This window comes from Leptodactylus fuscus, chromosome 3, assembly GCF_031893055.1.
Source record: "Leptodactylus fuscus isolate aLepFus1 chromosome 3, aLepFus1.hap2, whole genome shotgun sequence".
In the NCBI taxonomy this organism is placed as follows: Eukaryota; Metazoa; Chordata; class Amphibia; order Anura; family Leptodactylidae; genus Leptodactylus; species Leptodactylus fuscus.
Window position 1 is genome coordinate 128,418,977 of NC_134267.1, and position 20,069 is coordinate 128,439,045.

General features: G+C 40.8%; 1 protein-coding gene across 1 annotated transcript in view; it reads left to right on the forward strand.

The window, feature by feature from the left end:
- Positions 1-4,028: 4,028 nt before the first annotated feature.
- The window catches only part of SLC17A5 (solute carrier family 17 member 5), a 43,763-nt gene continuing 27,722 nt past the window's right edge, over positions 4,029-20,069 (forward strand). The window contains exons 1-2 of the mRNA XM_075268355.1: positions 4,029-4,373; positions 18,075-18,271. Of these exons, the coding sequence (XP_075124456.1) occupies positions 4,271-4,373; positions 18,075-18,271 (300 nt within the window). The 5' untranslated portion in view covers positions 4,029-4,270. The remainder of the gene's footprint in view (positions 4,374-18,074; positions 18,272-20,069) is intronic.

The following is a 20,069-nucleotide window of genomic DNA, read 5'->3' on the forward strand; positions in this document are numbered from 1 at the left end:
AGTGATCAAACCATCGGATCTTTCCCCAAATGGTATCAATAGAAACGTCATCTTGTCCCGCATAAAAAGACACCACAACCAGCTCCATACATGGAAATATGAAAAAGTTACAGGTGTTAGAACATGATGACACAATTTTTTTTTTCTATTTTGCAAAGTTTATCATTTTTTTAAAAGTATCAAAAAATTTCAAATACTATATAAATTTGGTATCACCGCGTTCGTACTGACACGTAGAACACAGGTAACATGTCATTTGTACCAAACAGTGAATGCTGTAAAAATTAAACCCATAAGAAAATGGCGCAAATGCATTTTTTCTCCAATTGCGCCTCATTCTGAATTTTTTTCCAGCTTCCCAGTACATTGCACAGCATATTGAATGGTGCCATTACAAAGTACAATTTGTCCCGCAAACAATAAGCTATCATGTGACTCTGTGAACTGAAAAATGAAAAAGTTATGGCTCTTGAAATGTGAGGAGGGAAAAACGAAAATGCGAAACCAATAAATGGCCTGGTCCTTAAGGGGTTAATCAGGAGGGAGTCTCGAGCCATGGACACTGTGGCTGACTCAGCTGTGGAATCCGCGTGAAGATAGGGCATGTCGCATTTTTTTCTGCTAGCTGAAAAAAATTGAAGTGAATGGGAGGCATTTGGAGAATTTTGAGGTGGATTCCATATCAAAATCCGCTAGCAAAAAACCACCCTTAGTCTCCCAGCTATTGCTGGGAAGACTGGAGTTTTAAAAAGTTTACCTATGTATATATATATATATATATATATATATATATATATATATATATATATATATATATATATTGTAATTATTACAATGGTCGTAATATTTAATTGGTTTATTTACTGAATTTACTTCTTTATATTTTTGGTTACCTTTAATAAAACATTGCGGCCTATTATTTCCACATAGAAACTGTTGTCATGTCTTTATTTCTTATTATATTAGTATTATAAATTTTTAGTTTGTTGTGGTCTTCTGCCACTATGTGTTGTGCTCTTTTTTGGTTGATTTGTGTGGCTGGTAGTAAGCCACATGTACAGATAGTACTCTATTGTTCAGTTAGTGCTCAGATGAGCAGGATTTTGTTTTGGCCTATGGCTTCTGTAATATATCTCTGTTAATCTAAGGCCCCATGTAGCGGGTTGCAGGGAAAAGGTGCTTCAGGAGTAATTGCGGCAGAAACGCATTATGTTTTTTTCAGCAGTGGTTTTCACAGAAAGTCCGCAGAGGAAAACTTTCTGCTACATTTATACCCATATAGAAACCACCAGCGTTTCTCTGATACTAGGTGACATGCTGCGATTTCCAAAATATGTGACAGTATTTTTCTGCAGTGTGTGGATGACATTTGCTAGAATCCCATCCACTTTGCAGGGAATGTAAAACCCCGCAACAAGGAAATCAAGGCTAGGTCTCAGAGTAGACAAAGTTCCTGAAAGCGCGGGGGAGAGTTCCTGCATTCATGGTCGGATCCATTGGCAACTGATCAAGATAACAGACTGTCACTACTAAGATGATTAGAGAAAATCATTACTCGTATTTGTCCACAAGGAGAAACAGGAGGAAAACTCTGCGAACTTTCTGCTTAAAGCGCTATGGGAAGAACCGCGATACGTTCCTGTTCCGTTTTTTGCGCAGCGCTTTAGCGCTACGTATCGTCGGATTTTAGCCTAAGAGAATTTCCCAACACTAATATATAGCTCATTAATATCAAATCAGTAGGGCTCAGAAACCTGTCATTTCCAATGATCAGCTATTTAACCCCTTGCGGACACAGCCTAAAGTACCTTAAGGACCAGGCCTTATTTTTCAAACCTGACGTGTCACTTTTATGGCAATAACTTTCTGATGTTTTAACTTACACAAGTGATTTTGAGATCTGGTACCTCATGTTATTGGCAAATATTGATCACTATTTTTCAATTTATTTATATAAGAATAGGAAAATTTATGGAAATTTGGAAAACAAAACACAAATTTCAATATGTCAAATGCTCTGTTTTTCAGACAGTCATAGCACCCAAATACATTAATAAATATTATCTTCCATATCCCTGCTTTATATTGGCATTTTTCAAATTGTTCCTTAATTTATTTTGGACATTATAGACTTATATAGAAAGCTCATATAATATCACACATTGATGACGACATTAAAAGTCCTCTGTAAATTCAGCACCGCATAGCTGATTTATTTTCAGGTCATTGACCTCAGTGGACACGTTTCATTTGCAAACTCTCTGCTGCTCCCTGTGTGCAGTGCCTCCAGCAAATAATCATCACAGCAGCATCTGACCTTAGATGTGGGTGTGGTTTCACAGCAGTGTAGTGAAGGGAAGAGTACACAAAGGGTGAGAGCAGGAAGGTGAATCATGGGAAAGGTAGTTTGTCCACACAGTCACTGCATAACAGTGATACAAGGAGCAGCAAGTACAATAAAGCCGAGGAAAGGCTTCACAAGGAAACAGTAAGGATTCAGCACTGTTTGAATGTATTTGCAGATCATTTTTGGAAGCTGGATAACTCCTTTAAAACGTCTCAAAGTTAAAGCCAGTCAGTTTTGATAAATAGGGCCATGTGGGGTTGGAGAGCTTTATTTTACTTACATGTGCTGTGATCTTTTTGGGTATGGACCTGGGTGCTCCAGGCTGGTTCTAATCCCAGGTCACACAATGGGAATCAGCACCCTGCATCCTCTCCTAACCGTAAAGTACCTGTGCTATGGGAACTGGCAAACTATAGTAAAGCCAGTTGATAGCCCGAAAAACCCCAAGATTCAGCATAAAAATAAAAAAAAAGCACATGTAAGTAAAAAAAAAGTCCCTGGACAACCCCTTTAAGGGTAAGATAACATGGCGGAAACCTTTTCCGCCATGTGGCTTTTTCATGTGACTAGATGCTGATGCAGTGTATCAGCATCCCGCTCCCGATTAGGCCTAGATGAAAGGGCCTCTGCAGGAGGGTGTCCTGAGCCGCGGAAGATAGGGCATGTCGCATTTTTTTTCCGCTAGCAGAACAAAACTGCTAGTGACTCCCATTGAAATGAATGGGAGACATTTTGCAGACAGATTTTGAGGTGGATTCCGGATCAAATCAACCTGCAAAAAACTCTGTGTGAACATACCCTAATTTTATAGGTGAAACGTTAATTCGGCATGTTTCACTTGCAGAATCTACCTTTAGATGTCTTCTCCGGGCCGCCGTTCGGAAGATATCCTTGTTTTCATCAGTATGCAAATGAGTTCTCTCACAGCATTAGGGGTGGGCCCCAGCGCTCAAACAGCACTGGGGGCGTCCCTAATGCTGTGAGAGAATTCTCCAGCTCTGCCTTTATCTTCGTCTGAAACAGCCTCTCTTCGCGTCTTCTTCCGACGCTGGGTTCAAACTTCTAGGCTCCGGGCAAACCCGAATGCGCATGCCCGCCGGCCACAAAAAAATGGCCACTTACACAGTAAGTTTAAGCAGCCATTTTCTTGTGGCTGGCGGACATGCGCAGTTTGAACCCAGCGCTGGAAGAAAACACAAAGAGAAGCCGTTCCAGACGAAGATGGAGGCGGCGCTGGAGATTTCTCTCGCAGCATTAGGGACGTCCCCAGTGCTGTTTGAGTGCTGGGGACTGCCCCCAGTGCTGCGAGAGAACTCATTTGCATACCAACAAAAACAGGGATTTCTTCCGAACAGCGGTGCAGAGAAGACATCTAAAGATAGAATAGCCTTTCTTAAGGCTATTCCGACGTGGTAGGCAGAAAAAAATATAATTTTAATGATTGAATCCCTTTAAGAAATTGCACCAAACCCGCAGGCAGTTTTCCAACGGAGTTCTAACGGCGTTATAACTGCAGTGTATGAACGCATCCTTAGTAAGGTGCAAAGTCTGATACTTTTTAGCTGTTCTTACAGCTTAGTTCCTCTAGAGGGCCTACGTGTTCTGCAGTTACTATTAGTTACAATGCAGTGTGTGGAGTGACGAGCAGCCCGCGCTGATGTGTAACGTGCGGATGCCGGAGGAGGATACGACCCGTATCCCCAGTGTCACACGAGCAGCTCCTGCTCAGGTCTCCTCAGGATAGGGAAACACTAACGAGCTCTCCGCGCTGCTGAGGAAGTCACCCGGAAGGAGGGATCAGCAGACACAAGGAGGAGTCTCCGGTGTGTACAGGCTGCTGACTCAGACATGGGGCTTCCGAGCACGGGACCCGGCTAAGGGCTGAGCTGTGGAAGTACACAGAGCTGCTGGCTCCTCTGCACCATGAGGACGTGGAGTAGTGACAGTGAGGAGGAGGACAGGAGCCCGCTGCTGGGAGAACATGAGGCGGCGCCGGGCAGCATACAGCACAGGCCGCCTGACAGGGGTAAGAGCGCAGCGGTGCGCTTATGTTTGGTACTCAGAGATAGCATTGTGAATGGTCAAATACATTATGGGTGGGGGGGAAGGGGGGTAGTCAGCTGACTGGGACACGTGACTTCTGTGTTCACTTATCATAGCTGGCTGATATTGGGCATTGCCTTCCTTTGTCACTAGAGTGTCTTGCTCTGTACACCTCAGTGGTATCACATATGGTAGTCTTACCACAAATATATGGCAGTGATATGTCACATATCACCAAGGCGTCATGGACACCACCATATAATAGCACACTTGGCTTCCTCTGTGCACCTATCACTAGTATCATACATGATAGTCTTATGTATGTCACTGCTATATATGGAAACAGTAGAAATATATAATATTGTAGAATATCAAATAGCAATAAACCATCAGATCTTTAGAAACAATCACAAAAGTCCCGTGGGAAAACACCGGCTCCTCCAATACATCGCAAGTCCCTTGTGGGCCACATTATCAGTATGCCGCATCCCAGAGTGCTACTGCTTTAAGGGTTTGTCTTTTGTGCCTCTGGGTTGTGTCCTTTATGTTCTATGTCATGTATGTACACTGTTTTGCAGCTTCCACTGTTGTTTCTTTCTTGTGGGACTAGGGGTCTCAGATATACTAGATGCCTGTGATCAGAGAAGACTGTAATCATTGGCATTATCACAGCCTCCACTGTGTATAATAGCAGAGATCTGGTGCTATATTTAAAGTGCCAATATCTGCCATGACAGTATGATAACAATGGGACTGCTGTTGGTGACAAAGGTTAACAGATGCTGTAATCTATTAAAGTGCAGAACCGTCGTGCAGCAGTTCTGCTCCCTGTTCAGACACTGATGATCTGAACCAGGAACAGAACTGCCGCATGCTGCAGGCTTAAAGGGATTCTACCATTAAAAATCTTTTTTCTGTGGATAACACGTCGGAATAGCCTTTAGAAAGGCTGTTCGTCTCTTACCTTTAGATTCGTCTCTTACCTTTAGATGGGATCTCCACTACGCCGTTCCTTAGAAATATCGGTTTTTACCGGTATGTAAATTAGTTCTCTGGCAGTGATGGGGGCGGGCCCCATCGCTGAAAATGCGATGAGGGTGTCCCCACCGTTGCCCGCTGCCAGCTTGTTGTAAGGCTGGGTGATTATGACCCAAATCAAAATTGTGATTAACTGGACATTTTACCTCGAATTATAATTTCTGGCTATTCTTTTATGCCAGACCGCTTAAAAAACCATGCCCCCATGGGCAGATCAATTGCCCATTTGTACCCATTTATAATCCAACCTCGTAATCAACAGATTACTGTTGTGAGGCACGAGAGTCTACAGGAAGTAAGCATGTATTAGGTGAACAGAGGGCAATGAGAGATGAGCAGACGTAAAGATTTTGCAATATTTTGGATTTTTACACCACTGACTCTACTTTTAAAAAATGGTTGCAATAGTGGGCATGGTTAGCCTATCTACAGTCAATGGCCAAAAGTCACGAGAAGGCGTGTCCCAGTGCCAGTTGTGTCGGATATAACATTCAAACAGTGGGACGCAATGCGGCCTATGGCGCTAGTGTCAACAGGATATCTGAGCAGTCTGATGCCGACAGGAGTCTCGTGAACATGGCAGCATGTCGCGAGTCAAGTGACTTTGAACATGGGGCATGCAAGACACATGGGGCATAGCATTTGGGAGATTACCTGGAAATTTGGGTTTCCGAGGTCAACAGTGTCTCAGGTGGACCTGCAATATTGCAGAGACAACATTGGCAGCCACGTAAACTGGTCGACCACGAGTGTTTGATGAACAGACATCACGTCACCTTCGCAGAGTTGTACACGGCTCTAGACCGTGTACTGTGTGTCAAATTGACGCCAATTTTAATGAGGGGCACCAGGACTGTACACCGAGAACTGCACCGCATAAGCTTCAACAGTCGATGCCCGACCCGTGTGCCTTTGGTGACGCCGCAACATAGAGCTCGAAGACTGGCATGGACCCACGACCATCGTCATTGGATCATGGAACAGTGGCGGCATGTGGAATGGTCTGATGAATCACAACTCTAGTTGTACAGAGCCAATGGGCACTTGAGAGTGTGGTGTATGCCCTATGAAGCCATGGATCCTGCATGCCAACAGGGACGTGTCCAGGCGGGAGGAGGCTCCATCATGGTCTGGGCTGTAGTCACATGGTCGCAACTGAGCCCCATTGTCCAGGTGCAGGGATCAATGACCGGTGCTTGATACGTGCAACTTATAGCAGACCATCTGCAACCCTTTCTGGTGTTGGAGTTCCCTGATGGGGATGCTGTGTACCAACAGGACAATGCAACATGTCATCGCTCGTTGGTGGCACGGGACTGGCTTAATGAACACACTAGTGACCTCACGACCCTCAATTGGCCTGCCTGCTAGCCGTACCTCAACCCCATAGAGCATGTATGGGACCCACTATTAAATGCGCATCCGGTATCTTCCCATGACTTTTCGCCACTAAGTATAGTTACCTGTACTCCAGATGTATCAACTGTGCAAAAATTGTTGCAGTCTCATTTTGTATGGCGGTGGCATAGAAAGTGGAATAATATATCAGGACTAAAGTGTTAGACATATGGATGCATCAAATTTATCAAACACTGTGCAACCTTTGATAAAGTTGGCACAGATTATGCCAATGCTGACTCTACATGTAGTTATTTAGTCTTCAACATATCTGCTGAAAAACTTTGTTTCATCACCTCCTCAATAACAGCAGTTCTTTTAAGAGTATGGAGCAAAGTGTTCTCTTGCATAAGCAGGTTTTAATGTATAAACAACCCGAGACAAACAGGATCTGTTCTAAGCAAGAAGAACTTGTATATTTCTATCATACAGAAAAAAATGCCGCTTCTTGTAGAAATACAGTCCTATGAAAAAGTTTGGGCACCCCTATTAATCTTAATCATTTTTAGTTCTAAATATTTTGGTGTTTGCAGCAGCCATTTCAGTTTGATATATCTAATAACTGATGGACACAGTAATATTTCAGGATTGAAATGAGGTTTATTGTACTAACAGAAAATGTGCAATATGCATTAAACCAAAATTTGACCGGTGCAAAAGTATGGGCACCTCAACAGAAAAGTGACATTAATATTTAGTAGATCCTCCTTTTGCAAAGATAACAGCCTCTAGTCGCTTCCTGTAGCTTTTAATCAGTTCCTGGATAAAGGTATTTTGGACAAACAATTCAAGTTCAGTTAAGTTAGATGGTCGCCGAGCATGGACAGCCCGCTTCAAATCATCCCACAGATGTTCAATGATATCCAGGTCTGGGGACTGGGATGGCCATTCCAGAACATTGTAATTGTACCTCTGCATGAATGCCTGAGGATTTGGAGCGGTGTTTTGGATCATTGTCTTGCTGAAATATCCATCCCCGGCGTAACTTCAACTTCGTCACTGATTCTTGAACATTATTCTCAAGAATCTGCTGATACTGAGTGGAATCCATGCGACTCTCAACTTTAACAAGATTCCCGATGCCGGCATTGGCCACACAGCCCCAAAGCATGATGGAACCTCCACCAAATTTTACAGTGGGTAGCATGTGTTTTTCTTGGAATGCTGTTTCTTTTTGGACGCCATGCATAACGCCTTTTTTTATAACCAAACAACTCAATTTTTGTTTCCAAAATGAAGCTGCCTTGTCCAAATGTGCTTTTTCATACCTCAGGCAACTCTATTTGTGGCGTACGTGCAGAAACGGCTTCTTTCTCATCACTCTCCCATACAGCTTCTATTTGTGCAAAGTGCGCTGTATAGTTGACCGATGCACAGTGACACCATCTGCAGCAAGATGATGCTGCAGCTCTTTGGAGGTGGTCTGTGGATTGTCCTTGACTGTTCTCACCATTCTTCTTCTCTGTCTTTATGATATTTTTCTTGGCCTGCCACTTCTGGGCTTAACAAGAACTGTCCCTGTGGTCTTCCATTTCCTTACTATGTTCCTCACAGTGGAAACTGACAGGTTAAATCTCTGAGACAACTTTTTGTATCCTTCCCCTGAACAACTATGTTGAACAATCTTTGTTTTCAGATCATTTGAGAGTTGTTTTGAGTAGCCCATGATGCCACTCTTCAGAGGAGATTCAAATAGGAGATCAACTTGCAATTGGCCACCTTAAATACCTTTTCTTATGATTGGATACATCTGGCTATGAAGTTCAAAGCTCACTGAGGTTACAAAACCAATTTTGTGCTTCAGTAAGTCAGTAAAAAGTAGTTAGGGGAATTCAAATCAATAAAATGATAAGGGTGCCCATACTTTTGCACCGGTCAAATTTTGGTTTAATGCATATTGCACATTTTCTGTTAGTACAATAAACCTCATTTCAATCCTGAAATATTACTGTGTCCATCAGTTATTAGATATATCAAACTGAAATGGCTGTTGCAAACACCAAAATATTTAGAACTAAAAATGATTAAGATTAATAGGGGTGCCCAAACTTTTTCATAGGACTGTAGTATTCAGCCAGTCTGTTCAGTAAGCTTTTAGTAACCCCTAGATTTATATAGAACAAGCTTTTGGAGAAAGATGATTATGGGGGGATTTTTTCTCTGTAACTTATCAGTAGAATTTTTACTGTATGGCATGAGGTTCCAGATATGACATTTAAGGTTTTTGCTACAGGTTTCGCCAAAATGTAAAATTTGTGATACATTTTCTTATAGAATTCATCTCCTTTAAGGCATGCAAATAAAAAAATGTGTTTAAAGGGAATCTGTTAGGGCGATTTGGAACCCCAAACCACCCACAGGTCCTTATGAACTGGGGTTTAGTGTCCCAAATTGGCCTGTAAGACTGGGTTCACACCAGTGCTACAAGGGATAACTGCTTTTTTTAAGTGTATTAAGTTTCCATTCTAGAGTGTCCCTAAGTGGACTCACCCCACGGAAACCTGAACGCTGGAGTGAACCCAGCATAATAAAACAATCCATACCTGCAGTAAAAATAAAAAATCTATATACTAATACATTTTTATATATAAATGGCAGTATGTAATGTAAATAAGAATAAAATAGAAGTCACCGAGGTATAAGGTACGTTCGTACAGTATGAAATACATATAAAAATCCAACATGTACAGTAGAGCTGCTGGGTGCCGTTTCAGTTGCTGGCACTTAAACCATGGCAAGATAGAGAATTTTTTTTCAACTCACTAAATACAGAAGTGCCCATTACTGCCTCTCATTGTTGTCTTGTTGTCAAGGTTTTAGTCTGAATATACCCAGTAAGTTTTTGTTGCTTTTTTTTTTTTTTTTCAGATTTTGCACTGTGCTGCAGATTTTTGCCAAGAGTGGATTCAAAAGGAATGGAAAATATAAAGAAAGGACTTATACTTTTCTTTCCATCTGATGCCACCCATGCCTTGGATCAAAAAAGCTATAATCTACACCAAAAAAACGCAACTAAAACGCCACGTGTCATCAACCCTAAAAAAAGGGACGGTCCCATGACAGATACTTATCCCTTTTCATGTGGATAGGGAATAAGCTTCAGCATTGCTGGGGTTTCAACCACTGGGTCTCTCATTGGTTAGGAAAGAGGCGACTAGAAATCTCCTTGCTTTCTCTCACCAGTGTGGTTACATGACTGGTACTCCATTCATTTCTATGAGGCTTCTGGAGATTACAGTTTCGGCAGTCCTCTTTTTCCCTGATTGCTGGGGTCCCAGCAGTCAAGACCCTCAGCCATGTGAGCTTTAAACCCCATTCCTGTCATTTATCCATACAAAACCTCTGCTATTCCTCTACTGAGAAGTCAAAGAAGCGGTATTCACAGTCATAGAGGAGGGGTTGTCAGTTACTGATAGGACCACCTGCTATCCGGGTTTTTCCTGGATAGCACACTGACCCATTCACAACCGTTTACTAGGGTAAGCCCCACATTACGAAAACACTGCGTTTTTTTTGCCAATTTTCCTGCGGGGTTTTTTAGCCAATGTCTGGAGTGGATTTAACAGAAGGGAAAGGTTTAAGAACATCTTTTTATATTTTCCATTCTTTTTCAAGTCTATTGCAGCAAAAATTGCAACAAAAAAGCTGCGTTTCCGCATCGTGGGCACTCAGCTTTACACGATTCTGTGTGTGTGGGCCAACAGTCCAGGCCGCAAAACTCAGGACAGGTCCTATTCCTGTTCAGTTTTACGGTCGTGCTTCTGTAGCCCCTACACATTGATGGCTTGCAACCTGCTTAAAACAAAAAACTGTTTGGTACAAAAAGGATTTCAAGCGGTTATACAGCGGATACCCGAATTTGTCTTTTTAGACGGATTAGGGGGTGTTCACACTTCCATCCATGTCTGCCTGCCGGGTTTCCATCCTGTTCCCCGGGGAAAGTGGATAGAGGACGGTTTCCCACCAGTGTCTGCCTGCAGCCTCTCCGCAGGCTAACCATTTTTTTTTTTTTTTTTTTTGGGTAGACACAAAGTCCTGCATGTTCGACTTTTTGTTCGTGCAAAAAAAACCAAAAAACCTATTTCTCAGCGGAGAGGCTGTATACGGTCACCGGTGGTTTGCTTTAAAAACCCATTCAAAACTGACCGCTGGGAAGCCATCACCGTCCCCCCATTCATTTGGGCTTAATTCAGAGTGGAATGCCGTGACTGGATGCTGGTGTTAGGGAGCCTTCAAGCGGAGTTACGCTCTGCTCATTCTGAACGTAAACTTGGTCAGAGTGTGCGGCGTAAAAAAACGATCCCATTGACTTCAATGGGTGGCGGCATACACATGTATCACATTAAAAGCAATAGGTAAAAAAAAGCCTCGCATTGATTTCAATGGGTAGCGCGCGTATGCCAGCACCCATTCAAGTCAATGGGATCTGGTTTTTACGCGCTCACTCTGAACGAGTTTACGTTCAGAATGAGCGGAGCGTAAACTCAGTGTGAAGGCTCCCTCAGCCGTTTTTTTGTACCAGATTCTGAGGTGGCCTCCACGTCAAAATCCGGTCCAAAAAACCCTGTATGAGCTCAGCCTAATGGTGCTATGTTTGAGGTACAACATGGAAGTGGTAAAGCTTTGTGTGTATTAAGCATGTGTGAAGAAATAAATAAACAGAAAAGAGATAGTATATAACTGAAAAAGCATAGTAAGTGCCAAATATAGCTGACTTTTTCTTTCATATTGGACTAAGTACATTAGTGGAGGTTCTTTCTTTCATAAAGTTTAGGAACTACTGGAGTAGGAGAAGAAACTTCCTCTAAAAGTGATATGTGACAATCTATTTGTGCCGGAAGAGATGAGTAGAGATTGAGCTCAATCTTCTTCATTTACAAGAAAATTTCCATGTTCATCTGTTAAAAACATGTATCCTTGTGTACATGTTCTATTGTTATAGCATTACGCATGCATAATCACATTTAGCCCATTGAAGGGAATTATTGTCTCATAGACATCACTGGTTTCCTGCGTCAGGAGCAAATAGAATTAAGTGCCCTGCAATTTCTCGTAACCTTTGCTTTTCTCCCATTCAGTGCAGTATCCTATCAGTGTGACAAGAAAGCAAACATGAATCTTGTGTAGATCAGGTGGTAATTATTTATCTAAATGTCTGTGACAGGCATGGTTAGGCCACAAATAAGGCTATATGGTATCTGTGTGCCATCAATGCTCACCATGGACCTATACATTTCAATGACTGAGCCTGGACTGCAGAATAGACAGGAATAGAACCTGAGTTTTGTGTCTGGGCTTACTCAAATATTTTCTGTTACACTCCTTGCTATTCCTTGCTTTTAAATGCTGCTAGGCTGTAGATAAATGGCTAAGAGTGCACAGAATGAGAAAATTAATCAATTAACTAGCCCACAAGAGAATCCTACTCAACCAATACTTAAATAGAGTCGTATGTATAAGGCTGAATACAACAGTCAGATTGAAGATAAGGAGGAGGAAAACAGCTTTTCAATAAGCATATCTTTGCATAGTCTTTAGAAAGGCTATTCCAGGCATACCTTTTATTCATTGATCGGCGCTGCCATTTTTGAACTAGCCTGTTTTTCTTGATATGCTAATTCCCCTACACGGAATATCAGAAGCCTTCTTGGTGTTCCTTGAGCAGCGCTTGTGTCATCAGCCTTCCTTGGTTCTCATTGCCCCCTTCTTTACACATGATCCCTCCTCCTACAGTTCTTCACTGCTAAAATTACTAAATACTTAAAATTATTAAATACTAAAATTTTCAGAGCAGCTAGTCCTGTACAGTGGGTTAAAATCACACACATTGTACAAAATAATAAATGGTCCCATTATGAAGAATAATTTGTTCTGCAAACATCAAGTTCTCATATGGTTCTGTGAATGGAAAAATAAAAGTTATGGGGCTTGGAAAGCAGGAGTTAAAAACTAAAACCTAAAAATGGCACTGGTGAGAAGGGGTTAAAGACATGGATAGCACACAGACAAAACACATGGTTGTGTGCATGTAGCATTAAAGTGTAACTTCCACTTATATCATTAGTTTAAAATTTCAACTTAAAGGGGCTAACTAATCACATGCTTGCATAGCCTTTAGAAAGTCTATTCCACACCTACCTTCAGTATGTAGATTGCCTCAGTGGTTTCTGAATAAGTCTAAATATGCTAATGAGCTTCCAGCCAGTACAGGAAGTTCCCAGCAGCACTCGTCCCTGCTATTATCTCCTATGTGTGTGCAGAGAGGAAGTCAGCAGCAGCGTGTGCAGTATACACCCATAGGAAACAATAGCAAAGGGGGTGCACGATGCATCGTGCACCCAGTCTTAGCATATGAATAAATACGGACTTATTCAGAAACCACTGAGGCAATTTAAATACTAAAGGTAGGTGTGGAATAGCCTTTCTAAAGGCTATTCAAGAATGTGATGATTTTTCCCAATGATAGAGCCCCTTTAATATGCAGCAGTTCATGCTATCACATTCCTGATTGTGTTATTAACTAGTGTGGGGACTTCCACTGCATGAAAATAGCGGAGCAGTTTGGTTTGGTTTTTTCACTTTCCCTGGCCTAATTTTTTTTTTTATCCTGGACATCCTCTTTAAATTGATTTATAACCAGATGAAAGTTAACCTGGAGAGGGGGCATCTGGCAGTAAGCCTGACGGATTAAAGGAAGAAAGTAGTACAGTTTATATTGTACTTCCTATATATACAAGCTGTAGAAGCCAAATCAGGCAATTTTTTGTTTGTTTTTTTAGTTAATCCCAACTACAAAAATTTTTTATCCCAAAGTTTATGCAATCGAAAAACTGTTGTGAAGGTATGTGCTCGACATGTGTACGTGTGACATTTTAATAACTGTAAGCTGAGATTGCGCTACTTTTTTTTTTTTTTTTTTGGTGGATTATACATACCCCTATCATTTGTGAGGAGTATGTTTATCCAAGCAGACGTACAAATTTCCAGTAATGGGGATAAAACATGACATGCTACTTATATTCTGCAGGTCAGTTCAATTACAGCAATATCAAATTCAACTATTTTTGTTACATTTTAATACCTTTTACAAAAATCAAAAACTTTGGAAAACACACAGACTCTTACATTTTTATTGTTTCCTTATATGGAGCCATGTAAGTCGTCTTTTTTTTTTTTTTTGCTATTTATTAAAAAAATTTGGCATTACAATAGTGTTTTTTTTACCTGTAAGCTGTTCACTGTATGGGATAAATATTTTTATACTTTCATAGTTAAGACATTTTTGGCCTCAGGGACACATACTATGTTTATTTGTATTTTTTTTTATATGAATTTTAGGGAAGTTGGGTGATTTGGATTATGTTTTTTGTTTTCATATTTTATAAATGTCTCAGTTATAATAAAGATGTCAGGCCAAAGGTGAGCTAGAGGGAGGAATGGGGGATGTGGCACAAGAAAGGGCCTTGTGCCAATATACGTGCCACCTTATCACTCATATACACCTGAAAACCATTTTTATGCTGTAAATGTAATAAAATGAGTTAAAAAACACACACACATATTTTGCTGTAACCTTTTGCTCTGCTGTTACCACTTTGAGTATTTTACAAAGAGATTGTCTTTACAATTTCCCTCATCATTTGATTATTAAATATAGGCCTTGTGTCTATGTTTCCCATGCTTCCAAGTCTTTAAGTAAACATACTTATATTTAATTATCCTTCAAGAAAAACCAGATCTGCAGGCTTAGCTGCTCAGTTCTTCTGCAATATCCAGCGTATTGTCAGGTATTAGCTTGTGGAGCAACACCAGTGTACATTGCACATCTGTAGGAACTAAAAGTAAGTTAAAATTATAATTTTTTTATTGTTGTTTTCTGTAATTGATTTTTTTTTTTTTGATTTTTTTTTTTTGTAGTAGTAGTTCTAGTTTTGCTGCTTTTACTAAAACTGTAGTGTTCGACCTGTGGCTTTCCAGCTGTTTTCATAGATGGAAATCCACTAGACTAAACGATTAAAATGGAGTTAAGTCATTTACAACCTGGAATCCAAAGTCAGCCAAGTTATTTTTTTTTTTTTTTGTAAAGTATAATATTTGACTTGACATACTAAGTTATATTTATATATTTAAAGTTGGCATGTTTAAAGATGTCACGTAGATACCTTGTTTTTTTGTCTTACACATATACATGTGTAGCAAACTTTCTTCAGAATATATAGTATATTTAGTTTACTTTCTAGTTATAATATTATCCATATATAAATTACCTGAACTATAATTGTCAGCATGACTGATACTGGTATGACAAGCCTATTTCGTTTTACTATATGCTCTCATTATTCTCACTAGTTGGGTTACTTCTTGGACATTTGTCTACAATGTCCGATATTCATGCAGATATTCATGCTGAGTTGTCTGACTATACAGGAGTCATTCGGAATTTTTACTCTTAAATATTTTTCTGTGTTTAGGACCAGGGCTGCACAGGCTTTTTATATAGCATAACCAATGATTTTGCTGTCGTTCACAGGAAATTTTTTGTAGTTTACATTTCCTGTATGGGGGTTATTAAAGTACAGTGTAGCTTCTACTTTTTAAAGAGGAGCCATCCGCTTTATGTTTCTGTACATACTTGTATTCCTTGAGTAATATCCATTCTGGCACATCTGTATATATTGGTATATGGTATATAGTCCATAATGTATTTCTACCATAACGTGAGCTACCTCCAGCTGCCACCAGAGGGAGCTTAGAATCCTAAGTAATGAAGTGATGACTGCAAGCAGCCAGAATTTCTCTTTGTAAGTCTACATCTATACAGAAATGTATAAGGCCTTTTCCATATTATATTCTTCTGCATGTTTAATTTATGTGCCAGGGTCACATTTCCATACAGAGGGCACTATACATTTATCAACAAGAATTCCTTTAAGTGATGGATGCCATTGTTATGAGTACACCACAGGCATAGGGGGCGCTGTAAGCATATATGTGTATGGACACAAAACTAATGTTATGCTCTTTGCTCTAGTTAGAGTGGCCAAGGATTAATCATGAACTTGTAACACAGTGATAGAACCCAAGCAATGTGGGAATCTGTATTGTGAGAACTATAGTGTGTATGATGAATAGCTGCTTATCACATTCTGCAGTGTCTTGATGTCACAATAAGACTCCTTTTATTCCTGCACTGTTATAATTTGTTCGGCCATGAATCTGCATTACTATAAAAGGCAACTACACCGATTAATAAAAGGCCAATAAACAGATTAAAGTGTGTCCCTATAGAATTCTAACTATATACAATATAAAAGAAACGTGACAACATGAAATCTCTGGTTTTTATTTGAATCAAGCAGGTGCCATGTAAAGAATATGTCAGGAAGGGTATAAGTGGTTCTTCTCTCAGCAGTCTGATGCTGCCCTAGTCACTACAGGTTCTTGCTTCTAGCTGTCCCATAACACAGGAAATGCCTAAAGAAGCCCGTCCATCCCATCATTGGCAGTAGCTGTGACCTGCCCAGCCAGTGATTGACTGAATGGGAAACTCCCAACATTTTCTGTTTAAAGATTAGGAAGTAAAGGCAAGAATTGACCCTCACACCATCAGCAACAAAGCATTGATGGTGCAGTGTCAGTGGGTCTTAAAGGGGCTCTATCAGCAAAATCATGCTGATAGAGCCCCACATGTGCATGAATAGCCTTTAAAAAGGCTATTCAGGCATCGGTAAAGTTATATTAAACTACCCCCCGTTTTAAAATAATACCCTAAAAAAGAATGTGATCTACTTACGGATCGTGCACGCTGGGCGGGCATTCAGGGTGTGTCTTCTTCTTCATCCACGCCTCTTCTTCCTCCGATGTCCTCCGGTCCTGTCCTCCTCCGGCGCTCGCGAACTGACACTGATAAAAAAAAAAAAAATGGCCTGGGCGCCTGCGCAGTAGCCATAGTAGCAGCCGCTTGCTACTGCGCATGTGCCCAGGCCAATTTTTATATCAGTGTCCGCTCGCAAGTGCTGGAGGAGGACGGGACCGGAGGAAGAAGAGGCGTGGATGAAGAAGAAGACACACCCTGAATGCCTGCCCACAGTAGATAACATTCTTTTTTAGGGTTTTATTTTAAAACGGGGGGGGGGGGGTAGTTTAATATAACTTTTACGGTGCCTGAATAGCCTTTTTAAAGGCTATTCACGCATATGTGGGGCTCTATCAGCATGATTTTGCTGATAGAGCCCCTTTAAACAAACTTACTGGCGCTGTCTCTCTTAACACTTTACGCTCTCCTTTATGCCAAGGGGGAGGTGCTGTGTAGGTGGTAGTGAATAGGGTTAGCACCTGATGTCTGCTGTGGGCATGGCTACCTACCATAGTAGCGGCCAGGAGGCGGCACTCAGAAGGCGGACTCAGGAGGTAAATTTAGGAGGCGGGACTTGGGAGCGGGTGAGCTGATTTCGCCGTGGCAGGAGGTAGCAGGACAATTGTCCAGGACGTTTGGAATCTATGCTATGCCTATTCTCCATCTCCGAGATGCAATGTAATATAATTTAACACTGGAAGCGCTGACTGTAACTAGGGCTTATTTTTGGAGTAGAGTTTATAATTCAAGCCTACTACAGAACCTTGCAAAATCAAGCTAGGGCTTATTTTTTGAGAATCAGGATAGATTTTTACGGTGACCCACCAATTTAGGGCAAAATCATGTGTGGAAAGAGAAGACAAATTTGAGACACACATCTACTTTTCTTGCTTGCCACCTTGACTTTTACTTACTGTTTAGGCTCAGATGAATGGGCTTTATATGTGGCGTGTCTCGCTCTGTGGGGTTTTTGGCTGAATCAACAATGGAAAGATCAAGGAGGACACTTATTTTTTCAGTAGCATTGAATACAATGGAAGGCAGAAACTTCAAAATCAGCACTAAAATGTAAACACTGTACATTATCTTATCTGTGTTGCCTGATACATGTAGCATGTCCTGTATAACAGTCATCACTAACATGTACATGAATACACTTCTTTTCCTTGTGAATAGTGTGTAACACCTCATGCTTTCATGCATGGTCAGTTACTTCTGTGTTTGACTGCCAGGCGCTCTCTGCAAACATTAAGAGCTGTCACCCTGCTAAGTAAACAGAACAATAAAGGTCAACATTACCTGAGATGCAAAATACACTCTCCTGTCTGCAGGTAGAATCTTCTCCATTTATTTTCTGATTGTCTACATGAAAGATGTCTCTTTGTGTTTCAGTGCCTGCATGTTGTTCTGCTCGCTACAACCTGGCAGTGTTGGCATTACTTGGATTCTTCATGTTGTATGCACTGCGGGTGAATTTAAGTGTAGCACTGGTGGACATGGTAAATTCAACATCACATGAACAAGTGAACAGAAGTGCCGGTGTGTGCCCTGACCATTCAGTTTCACCCAGCATACCTCACAATTCCACGGTAAGGAAATGCGTTTTGATTGTTAAGATGTTAACTCCTTTTGTTATGTAACATCAGACCAGACCTAATGTACAGTATCATTTTTGTCATATACTTTATTATTGTTTTCAAACTTTTTCTTAAAGGAGTTGTCCCATAATCAAAATGTATGACTTATCCACATGTTATGAGGAGGGGAGGGTTCCAGTGCCATAGAGCTCACCTATTTGAACGGTCATGCTTGTGCACTGCTGCTGAATTCAAAGTCTAAGGGACTAATGGAGATAACGGAGTGCTGCTCTTGGATATCTTTGTCGGTTCCATAAGTTTTGCATGGAAGAGCAGTGTAGTCAGTCTATTCAATCAGGGAACATTGGGACCCACTATCTATCTCATGATTAGTAGGCTTCCCAGCAGTCAGAATCCTGGCAAGTAGACAATTATCACATATTCTCTGAAAAGTGTTAATTATAGAACCAACCTCTTCATGTAAATGCTCCCCCACACCCCACCGTATTGCTGATAGAAAAATAATGTATTCTTTATAGACCAATAAAAGTAATTGTCATTTTTTTTGTCACAAAGCATCATACATGAAAAAAAAACAAAAAGGCAAATAAATAAACTATATATGGAATAAATGCACAACGCATAGTTATAGAAAATAATCCCACACTTTTATAAAAAAAACAAAAACAAACATGTTTCTTAAAGGGGTTGTCCCATCTCAAGGATCCTGTCTATACTGGTAGCTTATGTAAATTAAAGCCTTTTTCTAAATATATTGCTTTAGAAATTCTGCTTTGTTTGCCTGGTATGTGAATTTATTCCTTATATTGTTTACATTGCATTGCTATAACCATGGACCTGGGAGATAGGAAAAGTGACATCATGTACTCGGCAGGCCAGTACATTTAGATAATTACACTTTGCTGATAAAGCCAAGTCTGTTGTCTCTCTGTGTAAACACACTGATAACACTGAGTCCATTCTGTACAAGAATCTGCAGATTATCTGACCTGCAGAAGTGTTGTTTGTCCCGTTCAGCAGGGTAGGGGGGAGGGAGAGAAATACAGGAAGTGAGAAGCAGGCTGCATACAGACTGGCTTAAGGGCTCAGATGGGAAAACCCCTTTAATGACTAATAAAATCAAATATACGTAATTACAAATTCCATAAAAATGGTTATGGGGTACGTCCTAAATAACAGCGTGGCATATGGTAGTAATAGAGGACATAATACACAAATGTCAAAGTGTACGAAATGTCAAACAAGAATTCAAAAGAACCCCTATAAAACACCTAGGTGTCAGTAAAACAAATATAGAATAGCAATCCTGATTATACACAATCAAATCATAAGTAGGGGAACAAACAATTCAATATAGGTGACAGAACATGTAATTATAATACCATAGTGACTAAGACATGCAGTGGTCAGACCCGCGTTTCACCTGCTATACGCTTCATCCAGAGGAAAAAGAAGAAGCTTTGCAAATAGTCTTGATTTAAAATTTTATATTGGTTCATGTCTATATTTCAATAAAATCAGTGTGTTGTTGAGGGATCGGAAAAGATCGGCGATTGAGTAAATTTCACGATCCCGATCCTTTTTAATTGGGATTGAGGTCGGAGGTTATTTCCCACAATGCTTTTCTACTGGCCAAGTATTGTGGGAAAAGCTAACAACTAGCTAACATCTCTAGTAGCTAACACTTACCTGCATCACTCACGTCTCCCCTCCCAGTACCTGCCCACACTCTCCTAAGCCACAAGCCCTGCCTTCTTCCTAGGTCTGTAACATTAACCTGGGAGGCGGG